This window comes from Delphinus delphis, chromosome 4 (assembly GCF_949987515.2).
Source record: "Delphinus delphis chromosome 4, mDelDel1.2, whole genome shotgun sequence".
In the NCBI taxonomy this organism is placed as follows: domain Eukaryota; kingdom Metazoa; phylum Chordata; class Mammalia; order Artiodactyla; family Delphinidae; genus Delphinus; species Delphinus delphis.
The window spans coordinates 140,936,015-140,955,660 of record NC_082686.1 but is presented as its reverse complement, the minus strand read 5'-3'; the positions used below and the strand labels follow the sequence as shown (position 1 = coordinate 140,955,660).

General features: G+C 41.1%; 1 protein-coding gene across 3 annotated transcripts in view; it reads right to left on the bottom strand.

Moving 5' to 3' along the window:
• Nucleotides 1-2,364: 2,364 nt before the first annotated feature.
• Nucleotides 2,365-19,646, bottom strand: part of NR1D2 (nuclear receptor subfamily 1 group D member 2) — a 25,754-nt gene continuing 8,472 nt past the window's right edge. For 2 of the 3 annotated variants that reach the window (XM_060011545.1, XM_060011546.1), the window contains exons 4-8: nt 19,215-19,359; nt 16,768-17,390; nt 14,851-15,036; nt 12,250-12,460; nt 2,365-5,764 (exon numbers count right to left, since the gene is read on the bottom strand). In XM_060011545.1, coding sequence (XP_059867528.1) covers nt 5,568-5,764; nt 12,250-12,460; nt 14,851-15,036; nt 16,768-17,390; nt 19,215-19,359 — 1,362 coding nt within the window. In that variant the 3' untranslated portion in view covers nt 2,365-5,567. The remainder of the gene's footprint in view (nt 5,765-12,249; nt 12,461-14,850; nt 15,037-16,767; nt 17,391-19,214; nt 19,360-19,646) is intronic. The other variant, XM_060011547.1, reaches the window with a different exon arrangement.

Here is a 19,646-nt window from a genome sequence, read left to right as displayed (position 1 = left end):
GAAGTATTCCCACCATACACATAACCCACCATACACATAAAGCATTAACAATAAACTTAGAAGAATTAGGAAGAGGCGAGCTTTGAGTATTCTCTTTCAAATATAACTCAACTGTAAGCTTATATGATTTAACTTTTAATAATGGCTGTGTTTCTAACAACCAGGTCCCTAAATTCCTGAACATGTCACACCAGACCTCAGGAGCCCCCAGAAGCCGGCCCCGGCACAGCACGGCTAGAACAGGAGCTGCTGGCATCCACCAGTGCAAGTGCTGTGACTGACAGCCACCTGCTGTACTGGCATACAACTTCACAACGCTGTCCGGATTAGTGCCCTGGATTTTCATGGAACCTCCCTTTACATTTGGATTAAAAAAAAAATAAAAATCCTGAGACACAGATGTTCAATAAACGTAAGTAATGAAGAACTAAACCATCAGTCTATTCCTCAAAAATCCTGTCAGATAAAACAGTTCAGAAAAAGAACAGCAATTGCAGGGGCAGGGGAGGGGCAAAAAGGTGATCGAGAGAATGGAAGTGTAGGTGCTTTCCACTTTTGGAAACTACCCTACTTGTGTTTAACTGCAGAATCTCTCAGGAAATGAAATGCCTCTTGTAGGAGGGAAAATTATAGATGAAAATTTACAAGCAAAGCAACAAAGTAATGTGGGGGGTGGGGAAACTGCTGAGGTTAAGGGTAAGGAGGGTTCAGAGAAAAATGAAACAACAGAAGAGAAAACCGCTTACCTTCGAGACCTCAGAAGATCACACTCAATTCTAAAAAGATTTAGGAACGCCATATTCACCCCAGGTGTTTTGTATTGAGTTTTCTGAAAAACACCGATCTCACCCTCTTTAATAATTTGTTAAAATGTACGGGAGGGCTTCCCTGGTGGCGCAGTGGTTGAGAGTCCGCCTGCCGATGCAGGGAACACGGGTTTGTGCCCCGGTCCCGGAAGATCCCACATGGCGCGGAGCGGCTGGGCCCGTGAGCCATGGCCGCTAAGCCTGCACGTCCGGAGCCTGTGCTCCACAATGGGAGAGGCCACAGCAGTGAGAGGCCCACATACTGCAAAAAAAAAAAAAAAAAAAAAAAAATGTAGGGGAAATGCTGACTTTGAGAGCATGATGACCTTCTGGGGAATGTGCCCCACATAGAGCGTTCTGGAGAGGTTCTGAGCTTCCTTGGAGGCTGCCCTCATGGGTCCTACACCCGTTCGACGCACTGTTGCTCTAAGTGGATCTACTACTCTGGTGTCTGAAAATCACCCCAAAGCCACCAACTTTCACACTGTGAAGAGCAACTCTGACTTTCACAGAGTTTTCTTACAGTTTTCGACAGAGTAAGAGTTAAGAAAAGCAAATGTAACAAATTTTAACAGGCCGAAATGCGTGTAAAAACTAAAACCAGATCCGTGAACTGGCTGTCCTTACTCATTTACTCAGCTGTAGCGTTCCCAAAATTTGGAAGGACTTTAATCTTTTGTTTTCCATCAACCACACATTTATTTAGAGCTCAATGTTTCTTACACTGTGCAAAAAAGGGGCAAAATACAATGCAAATTTGTACAATAATCCACAGAATATGACCAACATCCTGATGAAAACCCAAAGTGGGTTAACAGGGATTTTTTCTCCAGAAAAGCACACTTTCCAAGGAGCCCTCAGAGGAGCTCAGCACAGAAAAAAAAAGAAGGGGGGGAGGGGTTATTTGGTGGAGAAAGTTTGGGAAAAACTACAACCCACTAAATCCTTCCTTAGGAGCCACGACGCACATTTGCTCATGAGAGCACAGGAATGCCACAAAGACCTCAGTAACCTTGGTTAACCCAGTATTGCCACATTTGTTTAATCAAGAAGCCCATTTGTCCCACCTAACATCGATTAATATTCACAGAAAAGTAGTGGATGTTACTGGTCTTGGAAACAACCGCAGGGAGTGCTGAGTTAAGTAACCACCTTAACTTTGCCCCCCTGGCTGCAACCACTGGGAAAGGGAAAAGGAGGTCGTGGTCCTGCTGAGGCTCCTTATCCCATTCACGGCCAAGGCTGAGTCTCAGCTACATCAGGTTCCCTACCCCTTCCTCTCTCACCATCTCCTTCCCAGAAAGACCACCTTATCAAATACGGCAAACCACCATTCAGCTGGCATTACAGAAAAACGACCCTTGCTGGAATCTCTCAACAAACTCTACGACAGTCTTCTTTTTAAAACAGCCCTGCATACGGACACGGCCCCTCCCCCCACTGAATCAGAGATCTGTGCAATGCGTAGGAGACCCTGCTCTGCTCCAGGGAAAGTAGTAAGTTAAATTATAGATGGTCTTACCAAAAAGTCAGGATAGAAAGATACCAAAAACCACAGCTGGTTAGAAATAATATTTATTATTCCCTCCCCCCATGTACAGATCACTTTTCAGAAAGAGGAAGATATTATCCATGTGTTCATCGGTAACAGTTTGTAGAAAATAAACGTAATTCCTATCTTGTCAACAATATAGTTCTATCATTTTTTTAAAACAATAGCCATTTTATTTTTCCATGTTAGTTCAAGAATAGCTTCAAGTTTTATGTTTCAGATCAAATCAAGACAATCTTTGTTTCTAGGTAATTTCCTGACAGAGCCCCTCCCCCCCAGCCCCTAAAAAATTCTATATCCTAAGTGATAAACTCTTCTTGTACATTCAGCAAACTTTATATTGGAAAAGGGTAACTGAGATAGGTACTTACTCTCGTGCACAGTAATAAATCTAGCTGAGCTTCTACACCTTGCTTTGCAATGATGTTTACATAAAATAAATCATATCTTATCAAGTTACAATGGTAATTTCTTGAAATGTAGTTACGAAAGCTATACACTTAATCCACTGAAATTTCCTTCTAATTTCTGAATCTGTAATTAAACCATCGCCATAAGGAAAAGCTTCATCCCAAGACGATGTTCCCCCCCTTTTCCTCAGCTATTTCTCCCTAAAGGCTTGAACCCTCTCTCAGATCATGTAAAGAGATACATTAAAAGCACAGGAAAAAATGTTTTAGCTCGCTGACATAATGCCCTTAAGTTTGCTGACATAATGCCCATATGTTAACTTTAAAATGTAAAATCAGAGTTAAAGCGTCACTTAATTCATACAGTACATTGTTCATTAATCAACAGTGTCCCACCAACTCAGAAGTTCCCTAAACTGGTCGTCTTCTCCGCATTTAGTAGGTTTATAACCAATGACTCAATCAAAGAATGTGCTTGTAATAGGCTGCTGGTTTAATTCTAGAATTAGAAGTTTCCATCTTGGGCTATTTTCAAATACAGAAATGCTACAAGTGGCATATGAACTATGAATTTTGTTTCCCATTACCTACAGGAAGAATTTGTTCAAATAAAATTTTACAAGACAAAATGCAAATCTCTATACCTATATATAGATGTATACATGTATATATTGAACCTAACTAAAGTTTTATAAGCAATACTAACATAGTTCTGGTTACACATTCCTAAAGACTTAGTAACTGTTTTAAAGATATATGTTATAAAGAGGCTTATGCAAAAGGCAAAAATTAAGAAACAACATGATCCTTGAGGTTTTCAGTATTACTTCAAAAAAGCTGTTTCTATTCCCCATATAAGAAAACTGTGCATTTATCTTAGAAAAAAAAATTATAAAAAGATAATGGTATCATGTGAAGAGTTCACAAAAACTACACTATATATCCCATAAAAGTCATACCTACTTAAGGTAAATCACGATTATGGTTTATATTGTATTACAGACATCACCATCACCTTTCCTCTTTAATAATGAGAGGGTTTAACTCTGTTTTAACTTAACTAGTGCCACAGAAATTCAAGTCCCAGTAGCAACAAGTTAAACAAGGTTATTACAAAATAAGGCATTCTGCTCACATGTCATTAAAGTAACAGGCTGAGTATAGTAAAATGGGATCTTTTCGTTTTTGTAATTTTATACCATCCAAAAATTATATAGAAGGCAATTTTACCCCAAAACCCAATTAATTGCTATCTTCCAGGGCAACAGAAAAACATACATAAAATCCTCAACTTTTGGCAATTTTCTCCAACTGCCATAAAGAGGCTGATCTTATCTATTTAATAAAGCCCAGTATCAGAAATGCGGATGAAATGTCTCTGACTATGCCATTTCTAAGCCTGCAGGTCACACACTAAACGATTTTTCAAATTATACATTAAATCTAATTTGACAAAATCCCTGTAGTGTTATTTAGGGGAAAAAAAACCCCAAGTGGATTCAGAACACACTTGCACACCCACACTCACACACACAGGCACACATCAACATATTGAACAGTTTTCTTAAACATTGGTTGGTTCTCCAGAAAGACTCCAAATATTTGTCATCAAGCTACAGCATGTGTGTAAGGGGCAGCAATGCAACTTTCTTAGCACAAAGTAAGAATCTGAATGAACTTTTAAACAACTAGTACCTGAACCAAAGATTTTGCCAAAGATGAACTCTGAAATACATGTTTTTTGAAATCTGGACCCAACTGCCTGTTGCACTTGTACATTAAGTGTTGCTTAGATAAACAAAAATAGAGCATAAATTCATTACTCTACTATCTAAAGATTTAAAGCAATGGTTATGTCATCAACAGGTAAAATGCACCTAATTTGGGTCTTTTGACACCTCTTGCTTTAAGTTTATTGTATGATAAAGTTCTTCACAGTTTAAAATATTGTGAAGAAATATATTTATATATAACTATATTCACATAGATATTATGTACACATACTATGTATTTAATGTACCCATAAACTTTGAATATGTGTGTGCCAGAAGGATAACCCACACATACGCAGGAACCCTGAATAATAGATCGGTGTGGACTGTGAAATGATTTCTCAGAAATGCATAGAAATAAAAAGAGTATTATTATGAATAATTATAATAACAAAACTTTTACCGTATTTACATAGTGCCTATCTCCCAGGAGGTAAATATGCTTTCTAGACATTCGTCAGCATCTCTGTGAGGCGGGGCATTGGGAACACGATCAAGTCTCATTTTCCACAACCAGCGAGCCTGTCCAGGACCACGCACTTTCACGGTGGCAGAATGGAGCACAGACAAGGAGGTTTCCTAACTTGCAAAGTCTCCAAACACCAGATCAAACAGTCTTGGGGTGAAATCAAGTTTCCATCTTACAAGAGAACTTCCACCACAAAGGATTAATTTTTAAGTCCTCATATACTTGTGATTGTGCATTGTATTTGTACCACAGGGAGATCAAAATGGTTTTTGGTTTTGGCAGATGAAAAAGTCTAACATTCAGTGTGACTATAATTCAGTGTAACTTCTCCAGTTTAAGTGCAACACCGCTGACTGGTCTACCGGGGAATTGCGGTCAATGTCTAAGCATGGCTGAAGAAATCTCAAACAGCTGCTGCCTGGTTACAGAGGCGGCCTGCAGTCTCACGTTGTCTTAGAGGTCTCTCCTACCTCCACGTATGGTACACACGTAAATAAGCATTTCCGCACAAAATATACAGTCAGCATGAATCAGTCCATGTTTAAATAAACCAAGGCCTTAGGGGTGAACTTTAAAGGCCAAGAGCTCCTCGGAGTGCATGTTGTTTAAAGATCGAAGATCTGGCAACTTTAGAAGAAGTTTTGTAAAAATAGAGGCCTCGTTTGGATGGTTTTTCATTATTAAGGTCCTTAGGGCGCGGATGAGCGTTTCCTGCAAAGCCTCCACAGAGTTGACGTTTTCTATCCCGGATCGATCTGAGGGAGAGTGAGGAAGAGAGCGAGATGGAGGAGAGGACATGTTATTAACATTAAATACAAATATAATCCGTGCTGTCGGTCTCATCAATGAATTCAAAACAAGGTTTTACACATTGGAACAGAGGCAAAAGATAACTGACAGAGTTTTTTAAATCCCAATGGCAAATTTTTGTAGCTATTTATTATAAAAATATATATCGCATAGTTCATTTGATAAATCAAAGTTCTTTATAGTGATTAGGTATCTACTCACAAAAATCTAGAAGTTCTGATTTTTAAAATTAGATGCTATCTAATTTCAACTGCTTCTGATTGGCAAAACCAAATGGGTCATGCGGTTTACCAGTGTATTTTCATCTCATGTGGAACATACCACACTGGCACGTCACCGTAGGTGGCAGGCACCTGGGACCCACGAGTGGATCCCTCTTCCCTTGGGTGGGCCAGACTCACTCACTACTAAGGAATGAAACACTGTAGAAAAAGCGGTGGCTTCCACCTTAGGCAAGCTCTCACTCGCTTGCCCTGAGGAAAGCCGGACGCCATGTGAAATGCCCTGTGAAGTGGCCTGAGTGCGAGGGAATTGAGGGTGGTCCCCAGCCGCCAGCCAGCCAGGAACTGAGGTGCTCAGTCTAACAACTGCAGGGAATGACTCCTGCCAACCACCACGTGAATAAGCCTGGAAGCGGGTCCTGCCCTAGTGGAGCCTTCATGTGAGACCACAGCCTGCCCACAGCTCGACTGCAACCTCCTAAGAAACCCTGAGCCAGAGGCACCCATATCCTAACCCTCAGAGATAATAAACGTATGCATTTTTAAGCCACTGAGTTTTCGGGTAATTTGTTATGCAGTAGTAGATAACTAACATAGTATGCAAATTTATTACCTAGTTATATTAACTTGCATTCACTTTTACTTAGCATACTGTGTTTATTAAACTCATCATACAAAAATGTTAATAAATTAGTGATTTAGCATAAACCAGCAATAAAGGAAAGTATCCTTAAATGAGCCGAACTTATGTTGTTGGCCATGGACTTTTTTCATCAGCGTGGGTCATTTCTTCCCTTTACAATAGGACACCGTAGTGCACAAGAAATATTCAATGGCTCCAAGTATAGGGGGCTGTAATTAACAAGAAAAGGACTTCTCCAAAGCAGCAAAATTCTCTGGCCATTTACACCCTTTTTTCATTTTTTTTACAAGGAAATCAAGGAGGTCTTACATTATAACTGATAGCTGAAAAACGTTACTTGCAATGCAAACACTCAGAACAAGGATTAAAATTTAATAGTAAAGAGGGGGAAAGTCTGACTAACTTAAATGCAGGAAAAAATGATGAAAATAGTTTTATATTACATTTAATAAAATTTGGATTATGACTACAACTGTGTGCTAATTCTTACAGGAAAAGAGACAAATTGAATGTTGACTCCGGGCTGGGGGGGTGGAGGGAGTCATGATTTATCACACAAAATTGTGAGATGGACAAAAGATCTCTGCCCATACAATCATAAGGGTCATCTCTGCAAACCTACTTAAAGCTTTCAATCATGCTTCCAAGACTCTCCTTGCCTTTAATGTTCAAGTAATTGTTTTCTTTAACAGCCTTGCAATTTACTAATTCATTCACCAAACACTTATTCTGTGATGGGTGCTAGGGAATTAGCAGTGAACATAACAAACAAACCAAAATTCCTTCCTTTAGAGAGCTCATATTTGGGCCGAAGAAAGTTTACATGGTATCATCAGTCATTTACAACAACTGGGAAAAAATGACGGTGATCCCCACAAACAATATAATCTAGATGGCAAAGAAAGAAACAGACAGGAAGTGGGAGAGGACATTTGAGTTAGTATTATACGTGGTTGGTCCTCCAGTGAATATGTTGTGTTTCAGTGACCTATGCTTATGTAGTCAACCCCCTTCGGGGAAACAGATGCCTATACTGTACCTAAAAATGTTAATCATATTAAATTTTTCTAAAACCATGCTTTCATGATTTGAAGGCCAGAGGACCTAACTACAAATCTAGCTGGATCATAAAACAACGATCCTCTAGAAACTGCAACACTAGAAGGCACAGACTGAAATGGAAATTCACCTTCCAAAGGATGCCCTAAGTGCTATACTACCACCTGCAGAATTTAATTCATGATACGGCTTTCTACTTCCTTAATTAGCTCCCAAGCTTGTCCTCCTCACCAACTGTGCTCCTGATGCATATTCACTTCCTACACGATGCAAGTTAAGTTCCTTCAACGAAGCCTCCATGAGGACAACTGAAACCTACATCCAGGAGAGCTCTGGTCTCACACCCACAGGCCAGTCTCTCATCTTCAACTGGAAGTGACTGCGGCCATTACACACAACCTGAAAAAGAGTTTACCTTCCAGGTGTAATTCCTCTTCTCTCCATGGTATCAAAAGTCTTCCAATCTCACAGGCAAATAAATACCATGCTTGAGACTGCTCTCTCCCTTAGCAGCTACAGCTATTCTGTTAACAAGCGGCAGAGTGGGAAGGCTCCTGAAGCTAGACTAACAGGAGTTCAAATGCCTGATCAGCCCATTATGAAAAACGTGACCTTGGGCAAATTATTCAAGCCCCCTGTTCCTCAAATTCCTTGCCTGTCGTAACTGAGGATAACATGTCCTAGCTCACATCCAAGGTCTGCTGTGAATACAAAATTATATAATGAGATCATTAACTAGCATTTCTTCGGACAACCACCACCAGAAGAGAACAAGAACCAGAAGGCAAGTGTAGATTCCAAGAAAAACAAAAGCTATTTTGAATATAAAGCAAACTACAATGTTGCTTAATTCTAAACAGTTAACAGAGAACATAAATAAATAACCCATTTGTTATCTGACCCTGGAACATGCCCTTCAGGAAGGGCAGGCTTAGGGGAGAGTCTATGTTGCCTGTTACCCTTTCAGTCCCACCGTGTGAACACTAAGAGCACTAGTCACGTGATCACACTACTACGAATGCTGATGTTTGACTGTTCAATGTTTAGAATCAACTGATAAATAAAGCACGGGAAAATAGCCACATTTATAGAACAGAACGTAAATATTTTCATTCTTGACAACGCAGAAGAAATGTTAGCGCAGAAGAAGCCAGGATGTGGAGAAAGGAGGGCCCTGTGTCCCTGGATGGTGAGAATATTCTATCTAAACTATCTGAGAGGTTATGAAAGAGTGAGTGAGCAAAGACTGTGAGCATGTTAAATTTATAAATAAAACCAATAAAGTAGCACAAGAAATAAAACATAAAAATTGAGGGGGAAAAGTGAGAGGGAACTTTTTTTTTTTAATTTATTTATTTTGAATTTATTTTTGGCTGCATTGGGTCTTTGCTGCGTGCGGGCTTTCTCTAGTTGCGGCGAGCGGGGACTACTCTGCGTTGCGGTGCATGGGCTTCCCATTGCGGTGGCTTCTCTTGTTGTGGAGCATGGGCTCTAGGCACATAGGCTTCAATAGTTGTGGCACAGGGGCCCTAGAGCAGAGCGCAGGCTCAGTAGCTGTGGCACGTGGGCTCAGTAGTTGTGGCTCACGGGCTTTAGAGCGCAGGCTCAGTAGTTGTGGCGCACGGGCTTAGCTGCTCCGCGGCATGTGGGATCTTCCCGGCCCAGGGCTCAAACCTGTGCCCCCTGCATTGGCAGGCGGATTCTTAACCACTGCGCCACCAGGGAAAGCCCCAAGAGGGAACGTTTATTTATCAGTTACATCTGCTAAATAAAAAGAGGTACAAGCATAGTATTTAGAGTTGGGTCAGCAACCATCAGAACAACTAAAAAGAAAGATGGTTAGAAATCTAGTTCTCTGAAGGACAGGCTAGGAATAGAAGAAGGAAGGCTTTCCATTTTATACCCTTCTATAGTTATGGAATTTTATTTTTCTGCTTTAAAGACAACAATAGTTCTTTTTAAGTGACAGAGCTTTAAATTCGACATTTTAAAATGCATGCATACTGTGTTGCCTGTGTATCTTCATATATAAACACAACACAAACAAGAATGCCTTACCATCTTTTACAGTCAGTTTCTCCCCTTTGGTACCATCTATCAATAAGCAGGCAAATGGACAAATGGATGGATGGGTGAATGGAGAGAGGCAGACCCCTAATGCTAACAGTGGTCTTTCTTGGTAGTGATATTATCATCTTTATTTTCATCTTAATGTTTTCTAATTTCTCAAAGAACCCATATTATTCTTAGGATCAGATAACAAAAGAAGGCTTTTTCGAAATTAAAATTTGAAACATAAAAATCACGTTCCTGGTGGAAAACACAACTGAAGTAGCACGGTGCCGGCAGAGAGCTCCCCTTTACCCCTTGGCCTTCTTTTCTTCCCCTGAACTACCTCGGGGACACAGTCCCTCCTTCCCCCCTCCTCTGCCACAACCTATTTCAGGAGAGTTCACTCCACTGCCTCATTCCTGGAGGTATTTCAACAGCCTCTCGACCTGACTCTCCAGCTCTGATGACTCACCTGTCTAATCCACCCAGGACAGAAACGCAGAAGTAACGTTAAAGCGTGGCTTTGTTCATGCCAGACCATTCCCCTACTTAGGAAGTTACACTGACTTCCCACTGCCCCGTATTCCAGGTGAAGCTCTTCTGTTCAGCTCGCCAGCTGTCACTCTATAACCTGGTGCTCCCCTCACCCCGAGCCTTCTGCCCCCTCCTCCTCGACGAGCACCCCAGGCTTTGGCCCCGCCCCATGCCATCCCTCGCCTCTGGCTGGGAAAACCTAATACCCCATCCTCCCCACAAAGCCTTCTCAGATGACTTCATCTTCCTTCCTGAACTCCTACCTACCTCAGTCGGAACCAAGCAGTTTAGTAACACAAAGCTTTCTGTGTTGGTTCCGTCTCTCCAAATGGAACACAAAGCCGGTGTCTTAATGCTTGTTCTGTCTCCCCCGAGCACCTGGCACTTAAGGCATATTCATCAGATAAAGAAGTTACCGAGTATGGATTACCTTTATTTCACAATTAAAGATTTAGTAATCTGATGACAACTCAAACCATTACTAATTACTCATGAAGAGACTGCGAAATGGTAGGTAAGTGCAAGAAGCATTACAAGGTTACTAAGAAACCAGGCATCCCTCACTGACACAGTCCATCCAAACTACTCCCATAAGTGCATTTTTAGCTACCCAGGTAGAGCTGATCAGAAAAGGTAGCCAAATAATGCCTGCAAATGGCGTAAGTTTTTTATACCACTGACGTGCAACAGGCCCTTTAAGATATACAAAGAGCTTCCTCTCCTTAAGGATCGCTGACGTAAGAGTTACTGACTTACAGTCCAGCCACATAACCAGGGGCCACAACTTATACTTTACAACCCTCACAGTGTTCAGCACAAGGTCTTTTACACAGTAGGAAGCAAATGGGAAACTTAAAGCAAGTAATATCAAAATACTGCCTAGGGCTTCCCTGGTGGCACAGTGGTTGAGGGTCCGCCTGCCGATGCAGGGGACACGGGTTCGTGCCCTGGTCCAGGAGGATCCCACATGCCGCGGCGGAGCGGCTGGGCCCGTGAGCCATGGCCTCTAGGCCTGCGTGTCCGGAGCCTGTGCTCCGCAGCGGGAGAGGCCACAGCAGTGAGAGGCCCGCGTACCAAAAAAAAAAAAAAAAAACTGTCTAATTCTCAACAAATGGTTTAAAATAAAGTTAGCGATACCTAAAAATGGCTGGCACTTTCTTACATGTCCCCAAGAAAGTCACCGGCTCAATTTCCAATTTGCTATGGGGAATAATCTCTGCCTTACTAAGTACCATCTGAGTTGAAATACTTTGGTCAGAAATAACTGCAATACAATGCAAGGTGGCAGGGAAATTGGGAAACACCATCAATGACTCATATAAATAAACATTAAATGATAGGATTCAACAATCTTGGAGGCTCCCATGGTACAATCCCTTCCTTTCACAGGATAAGGAAACTGAGACTCAAAGAGAGAAAATTACTTACCAAGTCACACAGAAAGTTCAGTAGCAAAGCTGGGTGAGAGCCTACAACTCACAATTCTCTGATTTTTGTAACAAAACACAGTAATACATCTTGATACTTGTAACATTTTCAAGTAACCCACATAATATTTTAACCAAAACTTAGATTCATATTATAACCATCAACCTAGAAATACACAATGTTCCAAAAAATAAATCCATGAAATAACACTTTAGACTCATAAAAAATTATGAACAAAAGCTAAAGACTAAGAGTGGTATATGTGAGGCCCAGATCTAAACATCCTTTTATCCCTATACAGCACTTGTGACTTTTACTGCCATGATTAAAAAAAAAAAATTTAATTATGCAAAAATAACAGATTCATAGTTTAGTATATTTCCTAAGGCCTTCTCCCCTCTACATAGCTTGCCAGAACCTAGCCGACTGCCACCTTCTCCCCACTTGGTCACTATATTCCAGGTGTCACACAACTGTCGAGCAGCTTCCTTACCTGCAGAAACCAGGACAACTGCTGTAAACAGACTCATCTCTTCATCACTGAGTTGGAGGGCATTTAGCTTCTCACTAAATTCAAACATAGAGTTTAGCAGATCCCCTGCTCCCATTGAGTGTAAATCATCCACACTATACTTCTTTCCACTTAAAAAGGTGACAGTACGTTCCTTTGCGTCAAATAATGATGCAAACCGTACCATTAAAACCTGGAAAAAGAAAAAGACTTAAATGTATCTGGAGAAGTTCAATAGTAATACTAAAAAATAACTCAGTATTCAAGTCAGTTAAGAGACATCCTACACATAAAAGAAGAGTTGTAGAAGAAAAAGTGAGTTTATTTTTACCCAGAACCATTTGCTTAAGACAAAATCTCCACCAAAGCGATAAATACTCTAGGAAGAGCATCAAAAAAATTCCAGCCACCAGGGGCAAAATACTCAAGTCCTGTGATACTCTGAAACTATTAATAAAGATTCTGAAATGTAAATTCAAAATTAAAGCAGGCAAAAAAAAGCCCAAAACCCGAAATTAAAGCAGGCAATAATGCCAAGAAATTTGAAACTGGGCCTTGGCCAAAGGCATTTAGCAAACTCTTTAAGCTACCAAGTGTATCATATGGTCTCTAAGCCCTAAGTAAAAAGAGCAGTATTTCAATGCAACAACACTTGGAAACACACAAACACCAAATGCAACCAAGGCAAATGCAGCAGACGAACTCTAATCATAGTCTATTTTAAGAAAGCATAACCCAAAGAGACAATACACAAAGAAAACTATGGTAGCAGGTGCTCCAGACATCAAGGTATAATGGAAATCCAGACCAAACCAGTCAACAACTGCTAACCTGCAGACCAAACCAGTCAACAACTGCTAACCTGCAGCACTCCCTCCACTATAGTAAACGGTAACATCTAGGTCACATATTCCTCTCATAACCAGAGGAACACTGAACAAACACCTGCCCTTTGCAATGCTCCCAAGCAAAGACTTGTTTTACCCAAGACAACCCAAAAGAGAGTGAGCCTTCTAAGATGGTGCTAGCGCTACAACACAGCAATCCTCAGACAAATCACAAAGTGAAAAGAACACAAGTCCTGGAGTGAGAGATTTGTGTTCTAGTCCTGACTGTGTTATGAATTTACTGGTAACCCAGGAAAGAAAAGTTCTGTACCTCTCTAGGCCGTAGTTATCTAACCTCAAAACTGGGTGAATTGAACTTGATCTCTGACATCCCTTCTGACTTGAAACCTTAAGTCTAATATTTTCCTTTGAACTGAAAACCCTAACCTATAGGTGTTTCTTTGGAATTCTATCACAGCTATTTTATTTACAAAAACATCTTCTCTGTTCTAGCTCAGGTGCCCCAAAGAATAGAACCGAAGGCAAGGGTTTATATGGGATGTGCACTGGCACATGTGAAAACAACAGGAGTTAAGAAAAAGGAAATGAGATGAAAAGGAAAGAGAGTCAGTATCAGAGGACATACTGCTAAGCTGGACACCACCTGACATCAAGAACAACTGAGAGCCCGATCCCGTGGGACCCTCCGGGGAAGTGAAGATCTTCCCCCAGCTCCCTTTCCCTGCTGACCAAAGACTGGGCCCACCGGCGTCAATGTCCCACCCACCCCCTGCCTTTCAGGATAATGCCTACGTGAGTGCTGAGCAAGTGCTGAGACTTCTCCCACCTCAGCAGCAGCAGGGAAGCCCCGGGGCAGACAGGTGAGAGGTCCCTAAGCAAGCACAGGGAGAGGCTCTGTCTGCATCCTACTCAAATTGGCAACACGGGCTGCCCCAGGTCCAGGCAGAAGGCACCACAGCAGAGAAAGTGGAGTAGCAAAAGTGGCCAAGGATCCTGGAGTGAGGCGAGGCCATGAAGATTCACAGTGGTACATAAGAGATGTCTGAAACAACTCCCAAATATCCTACCACCTCCTAGGAGACAAAAACCACCATCTATTTACCCTTCGTGTCCAGTACTGAACATAGTAAACGCTGGGTTAGGCTATCAGGAGGTGTCTAACTCGGGGAACCCACCAAGTCCACACCTGAAAGCGATTCTAGAACTTGGAGTTCATGTGCTGCAAATACAGTCCATTTGTATTTAAAGTCCTAAGTAACTCGGCCTTTACCTTGTCTTTTCCCAAGATCCTGAGATGGTCATTCTTTTGTTGATATTTTCAGCCTCTGGACTATAAACAGTTGTTGAGAAAAGGATCAAAGTAAAATACTACCTTCGACTTCCCTGTGGCACAGTGGTTAAGAACCTGCCTGCCAATGCAGGGGACAAGGGTTCGAGCCCTGGTCCGGGAAGACCCCGAATGCCACGGGGCAACTAAGCCCGTGCGCCACAACTATTGAGCCTGCGCTCTAGAGCCCGCGTGCCACAACTACTGAAGCCCGCGCACCTAGAGCCTGTGCTCCACAAGAGAAGCCACCGCAATGAGAAGCCTGCTCACTGCAACTAGAGAAAGCCCACGTATAGCAACCAAGACCCAACACAGCCAAAATAAATAAATTCGTTTAAAAAAAAAATAATAAAATAAAATAAAATACTACCTTGCCCTGTATCAATATTCAGGATAAATAAAACCTACCTCGAAAGTCCCAGCCTTTAAAAGGTTGACCTGGTCATGTTGAGAGAGATCTCTGAAGCCGGGAATACGCTTTGCAAACTCCACCACTTCCTTCACTGCTGGGGTGAAGCTCATCGAAAATTCTTCCCAGATTTCATGCCCCGATTTATGAGGATCCACATACGGAGACTTATTCATTGGACAAACCTAATACGCATAAAACAGAAGAACTACTGAATTGTGAGAGGTGGTAAAGAAATTTCAAAGGTAGCATATCAATCAATGGAAACCCCATGAATATACCCTCTGACACCAGTAAAATCTACTAATATTAGCACTCTCTCCATTTGCTACTTGCCTTGTGACAGAGAGCCTCAGAGCAACCTAACTTAAACAGCAGTTAACTTATCATAAAAGAGGTAGCCTAAGCAAAAAGTACATCTATCACAAGCTAGTTCAAAACCTGTTGCAGAGGTTTGAGAGATTATTTTGTAATATTGCTGCCATCTTGCACTGGGTTTTATGGTTTTCAATCAAATTCATACGTATTCATTCACTTGATTCTCAACCCTACTATGTAGTCATGGCAGACATTATAACTACCATTTCTTAGATAAGGAAATGGGACTTTACGAGGTTTAGTGATTTATCCAAATACAGCTAGAAGTCACAGGCCTAGAGTCCAACCCCACACTTAGTATTTCAAAACTCACCTTTTTCTAAATAGGCACAATTACACTGTTGTAATTTCAAACAGGAAAAGACAGTGAGATGCCTCACTTTTTTAAAAAAGGTCACTGACCACTTATTTCATATACACTGGTGTGACCACTGGCCTCTACTTGTTCAATTAGGACACAATGACTGGACATACAAGATGGACCTTCTAAATAAGAATTGGAGAGGAAAAAAATAGGAAGCCAAAGAAGGTATTAGGACACTACAAAGATTATGAAACATACACTGTATACTCTATTAGTAAAATCAGCCTTTAAATTTTCATTAAATCCATAGGAGATCGAGTAATGGGACGATTCTATAACCATGGAGAATATCACAGATCAGAACCTAAATGCTTACACGTTTTTTCCCTCCTTAACAGAGCCACTAAGCCTAAAAAAATATGAGGCTACCTTCCAGATCCATGGAATCAAATACTTGTAAGTGACCCCAAAAAATCTAACATTAGGACTGGGGTAGAGTCAACTATCTTGAAATGAAAAAAGAGGATTTTAATTACCTGGCTGTAGAAAATACCAAGCACTATCAAAGGATCTCATTGTGCAAACTGGAAGTGCCGTGCTACTGCTGTTTTAGATGAAATTGGGGCTGAATATAAACAATGTACTTTCATGCAGACTATTGTATTTGATGAAAACACTTAAATGATATGAGTAACATTAACTCATTCCATGGGATGAAGTCGGAGAAAATCCTTAGAAACCAGCGAATTATATTAAACTATGCCTAAATTTTCAAACAACAAAACATCCATGTTCTATATCCAAAGACCTTTTTGCATCATAATGGTTAAAGAAAACACTTTCCTTCTAAATCAAGGAATTACTGACCATGGCAAGCTAAAAGATCAGCCCTCTGAGAAAATCCCAAAGCTAGGAAGGCAATGCTTAACCTGAACGCTTCAAGTTTGAAAAGGATTTCTAAGAATTAGGACCGATTCTTCATGAACCATATTTTACATAAAATCCTAATCCCAATCATAGTACCAATCAAATAACACGCCTGTACCTAGCTCTGTATGAAATCAGCTCATTCAACAAATGATGTTTATTAAAAATATTTGACCTAAAGTACTACGCAAAATTGATTCTGTAAATCTCAGGTTTTCTGACACCCCCGCCCCTGTCCTCTGAATAAAAGAAAGCCTTCAAAGCTTTCCTTGATACAAAGTGAGCAAAAGAAGTGATTTCACTATACCAGATGCATTCTCCCTCCAGTGTTGCACAGGTAACTATTCTCGTTCTCATTCTGAGAACATCCATCTATGGAAACTCTATCACATACTCTCTGAGTATAAGCATTGGAGAAGTTCACACAATGTCCATTTGTAATACAAATGGCATGCCCATTGGCGTAATGCATTACGTTCCTCCCTTTGTACTGTCCACCGAGGTGCTGCTGGCTCTCACTACAAGGAAAGTGGCTGCTAAGCCCACTGCCACAACGGTCATGATTCAAATTATATTGCTCCATGTTCTTAGGAATCCGTTCTCTCTGCGGCTGCACGGTCTCTGCCGAGTTTTCTCGCTGCTCCTGATTATACATAAAGGTATCCTTGTGCGCTCTGGTTACCATGCCAATCACTTCTTCCTTTGCAAAATCTGAAGAGGGAGAAGAGCTTTTGATGTTTTCTTGCTCCAGCTGGGGCTTGGGTCGCAGCTGTTCCTGGGCTGGTAAAGCTGTCTGTTCATGATGTTCTACTAATTGGTCGTTCTGTAGATGACCACTGAACTGGCTGTTCATCATGGTCTTCATGGCACTCTGCATCTCAATTAGCATCCTCTGTTTTTCACGCTTAGGAATACGACCAAACCGAACAGCTATTGAAGAAAAAGATATTTAACATCTACATTCTAAATAGGACCTGTTTATACAAAATAACACAAAACTGGCTCTGATAGCTATGGCTTCTGGTCATATGAGTAAAGAACATCCATTTGTGTCTGGCCCAAATTATCCTAAACTTGCTGGTTATGTTTTTCTGGTACCACAGGAAGTGGGAGCAGAAAGACAATTTTTCGTTTTTCTCTCAAAATAATGCTCAGAAGATCTCTAGGGTATTTTATAAACAAAGCCTAAGAAAGAAATTTGAAATTAACTGATGGAAATCAGTTTGCAGCAGACCAGCATTCCTATACAGCACCTTACTAAGAAAGCTGAAGGCTCTGTTCTCAAGAAGGCACACGTGATTCAGCTACCCACATCCACCAACGCTGATGGAACCCACAGGTACAATCACTCCCTGAATGACCTCTGTCCGTTCATTTCTGTAACCTTATTCTCAAGACCCAACTATGAAGGGATCTCCTTTTCCAACTTCTTAAAAGAGAAAATGTTTAAAAAAAAAAAGAAAAGAAAAGAAAAATCACAGTCAATAGAAATGTAGTTATTGGAAAATAAACTTGCTGGATTTCAATTAAAATCAATGAAACAAAAATAAAATCATTCATCCTGCACTACCTTAGAGACTAGTCTTAGAATGAGTCCTGTTTCCAATGTTCATATCCCTGAGGGGAAAAAGCTTCTTTCCACCTAACATTTATACAGAGATAACAAAAATTAAATATCCACCCAGCAAGAAAGCCTCACTAATCTAACTGCAGCCTCTGACACTGTCATGACCACAGACGAACAATTTTATCATGGTGCACACTCTACCTCTGCTCCCTCCTGTACAACTGATGGCCATTTTTACTCTTTCTGGGGAAATCACAATATCCACCAACTTTGGATTAGTATTTCTAGTGCTATAAAAAAAATTTTCAAGCAACTGAAAATACAAAACATCAACTGCTGAAACCTGTCATTCGAGAACCTCATTACAATACTATATTTCTGCGTCAGTAAGATACTAGAGTAATCTAAAGGACTGCTTAAATGACCCTTCCCTAGATAAATACAAGGTTCATTCTTAGCAATTCTTAATTAACTCTACGAAGCCAATCCCTCTGAAAACCTCATACTCCTCTATTATGTTACTTAGAACACAATGAGACTATCCAAAAATGATTTCCCAAGAACAACGGACGGAAGAGTCACATCTTCCAGGGACGTCATCCATAAATAATACTAAAGGTCCTGCAAATCACAACTTTTATTTTCCACGGGAGTGGATCATGCCAGAAATGAGCAACCACCTCCACTCCAGACCCTGATGTCTCTTTCAATTTTGCATCTCCTTTCAAAGTATTCAGAATCAGTGCCCGAAAAGCACTGTGTCATATCAGGACTGAGAAGTGATAGAGCTGATTCACGTAGGGAGGAATGGGTTCCTCAGGACTGCTAAGAGATCAGGGAAAAAAGCCAAGGACTCCTATATCAAGAAAAAGTAAATCTCTTTTTTTTTTTTTTTTTTTAGGAAAAAGAAAAAGTACTCAAATTGCATAGGGAAAAAATGGGTCTTTTCACAGGCAAGCAACAAAAAAAGAAGAGAGCCAAAAGCTGTTTCTGGGGTGATGATGCTAGAATTTTGACTTGAATGAATTTGGCATCCTACAAGGCATCAAAATGTGTTTTCTAAAATCTGTTTCACCCTGAGCACAAGGGGGCCATTGGTAATCGGCTTATAGCTCCGGTTTATGCTGAGAAATAAGGGCCAAGCTCCACGCGCTTTAAGGAGAGCACTCTTTAAACTGCGGACGTACCATCTCTCGACATTCCAACAGACAGACACTTTTTGAAACGACACTGCTGACATCTGTTCCTATTCATTCTCATTATAGAGCAGTTTTCATTCTTCAGGCACTTCTTGTACTGAATGTTTTGCTGAATGCTTCTCCGGAAAAAACCCTAAGAACAAAGGAAGACGTAGCCATCCATTTAAAAACATCCAGATGAACTCCCTGTAAGCGTCCTCCCACACCTAACCAGCCAGGACACTGCTAGCCACCAGGAAGAAACTCTGGCTCAGAGCTGAGGGAAGCAGAATACTGACACACAGAGTTTAACTGGGTTCTTACCGACATCAGCAAGCACCTGTGCCTACTAGCCAAGCAGAGCCCTTCTTCCATGCTTCCCGCTGGAGAATCTCAGTACCGCCGAACACCCCTGCCCACCCAACCCCCGTCCTACACTTT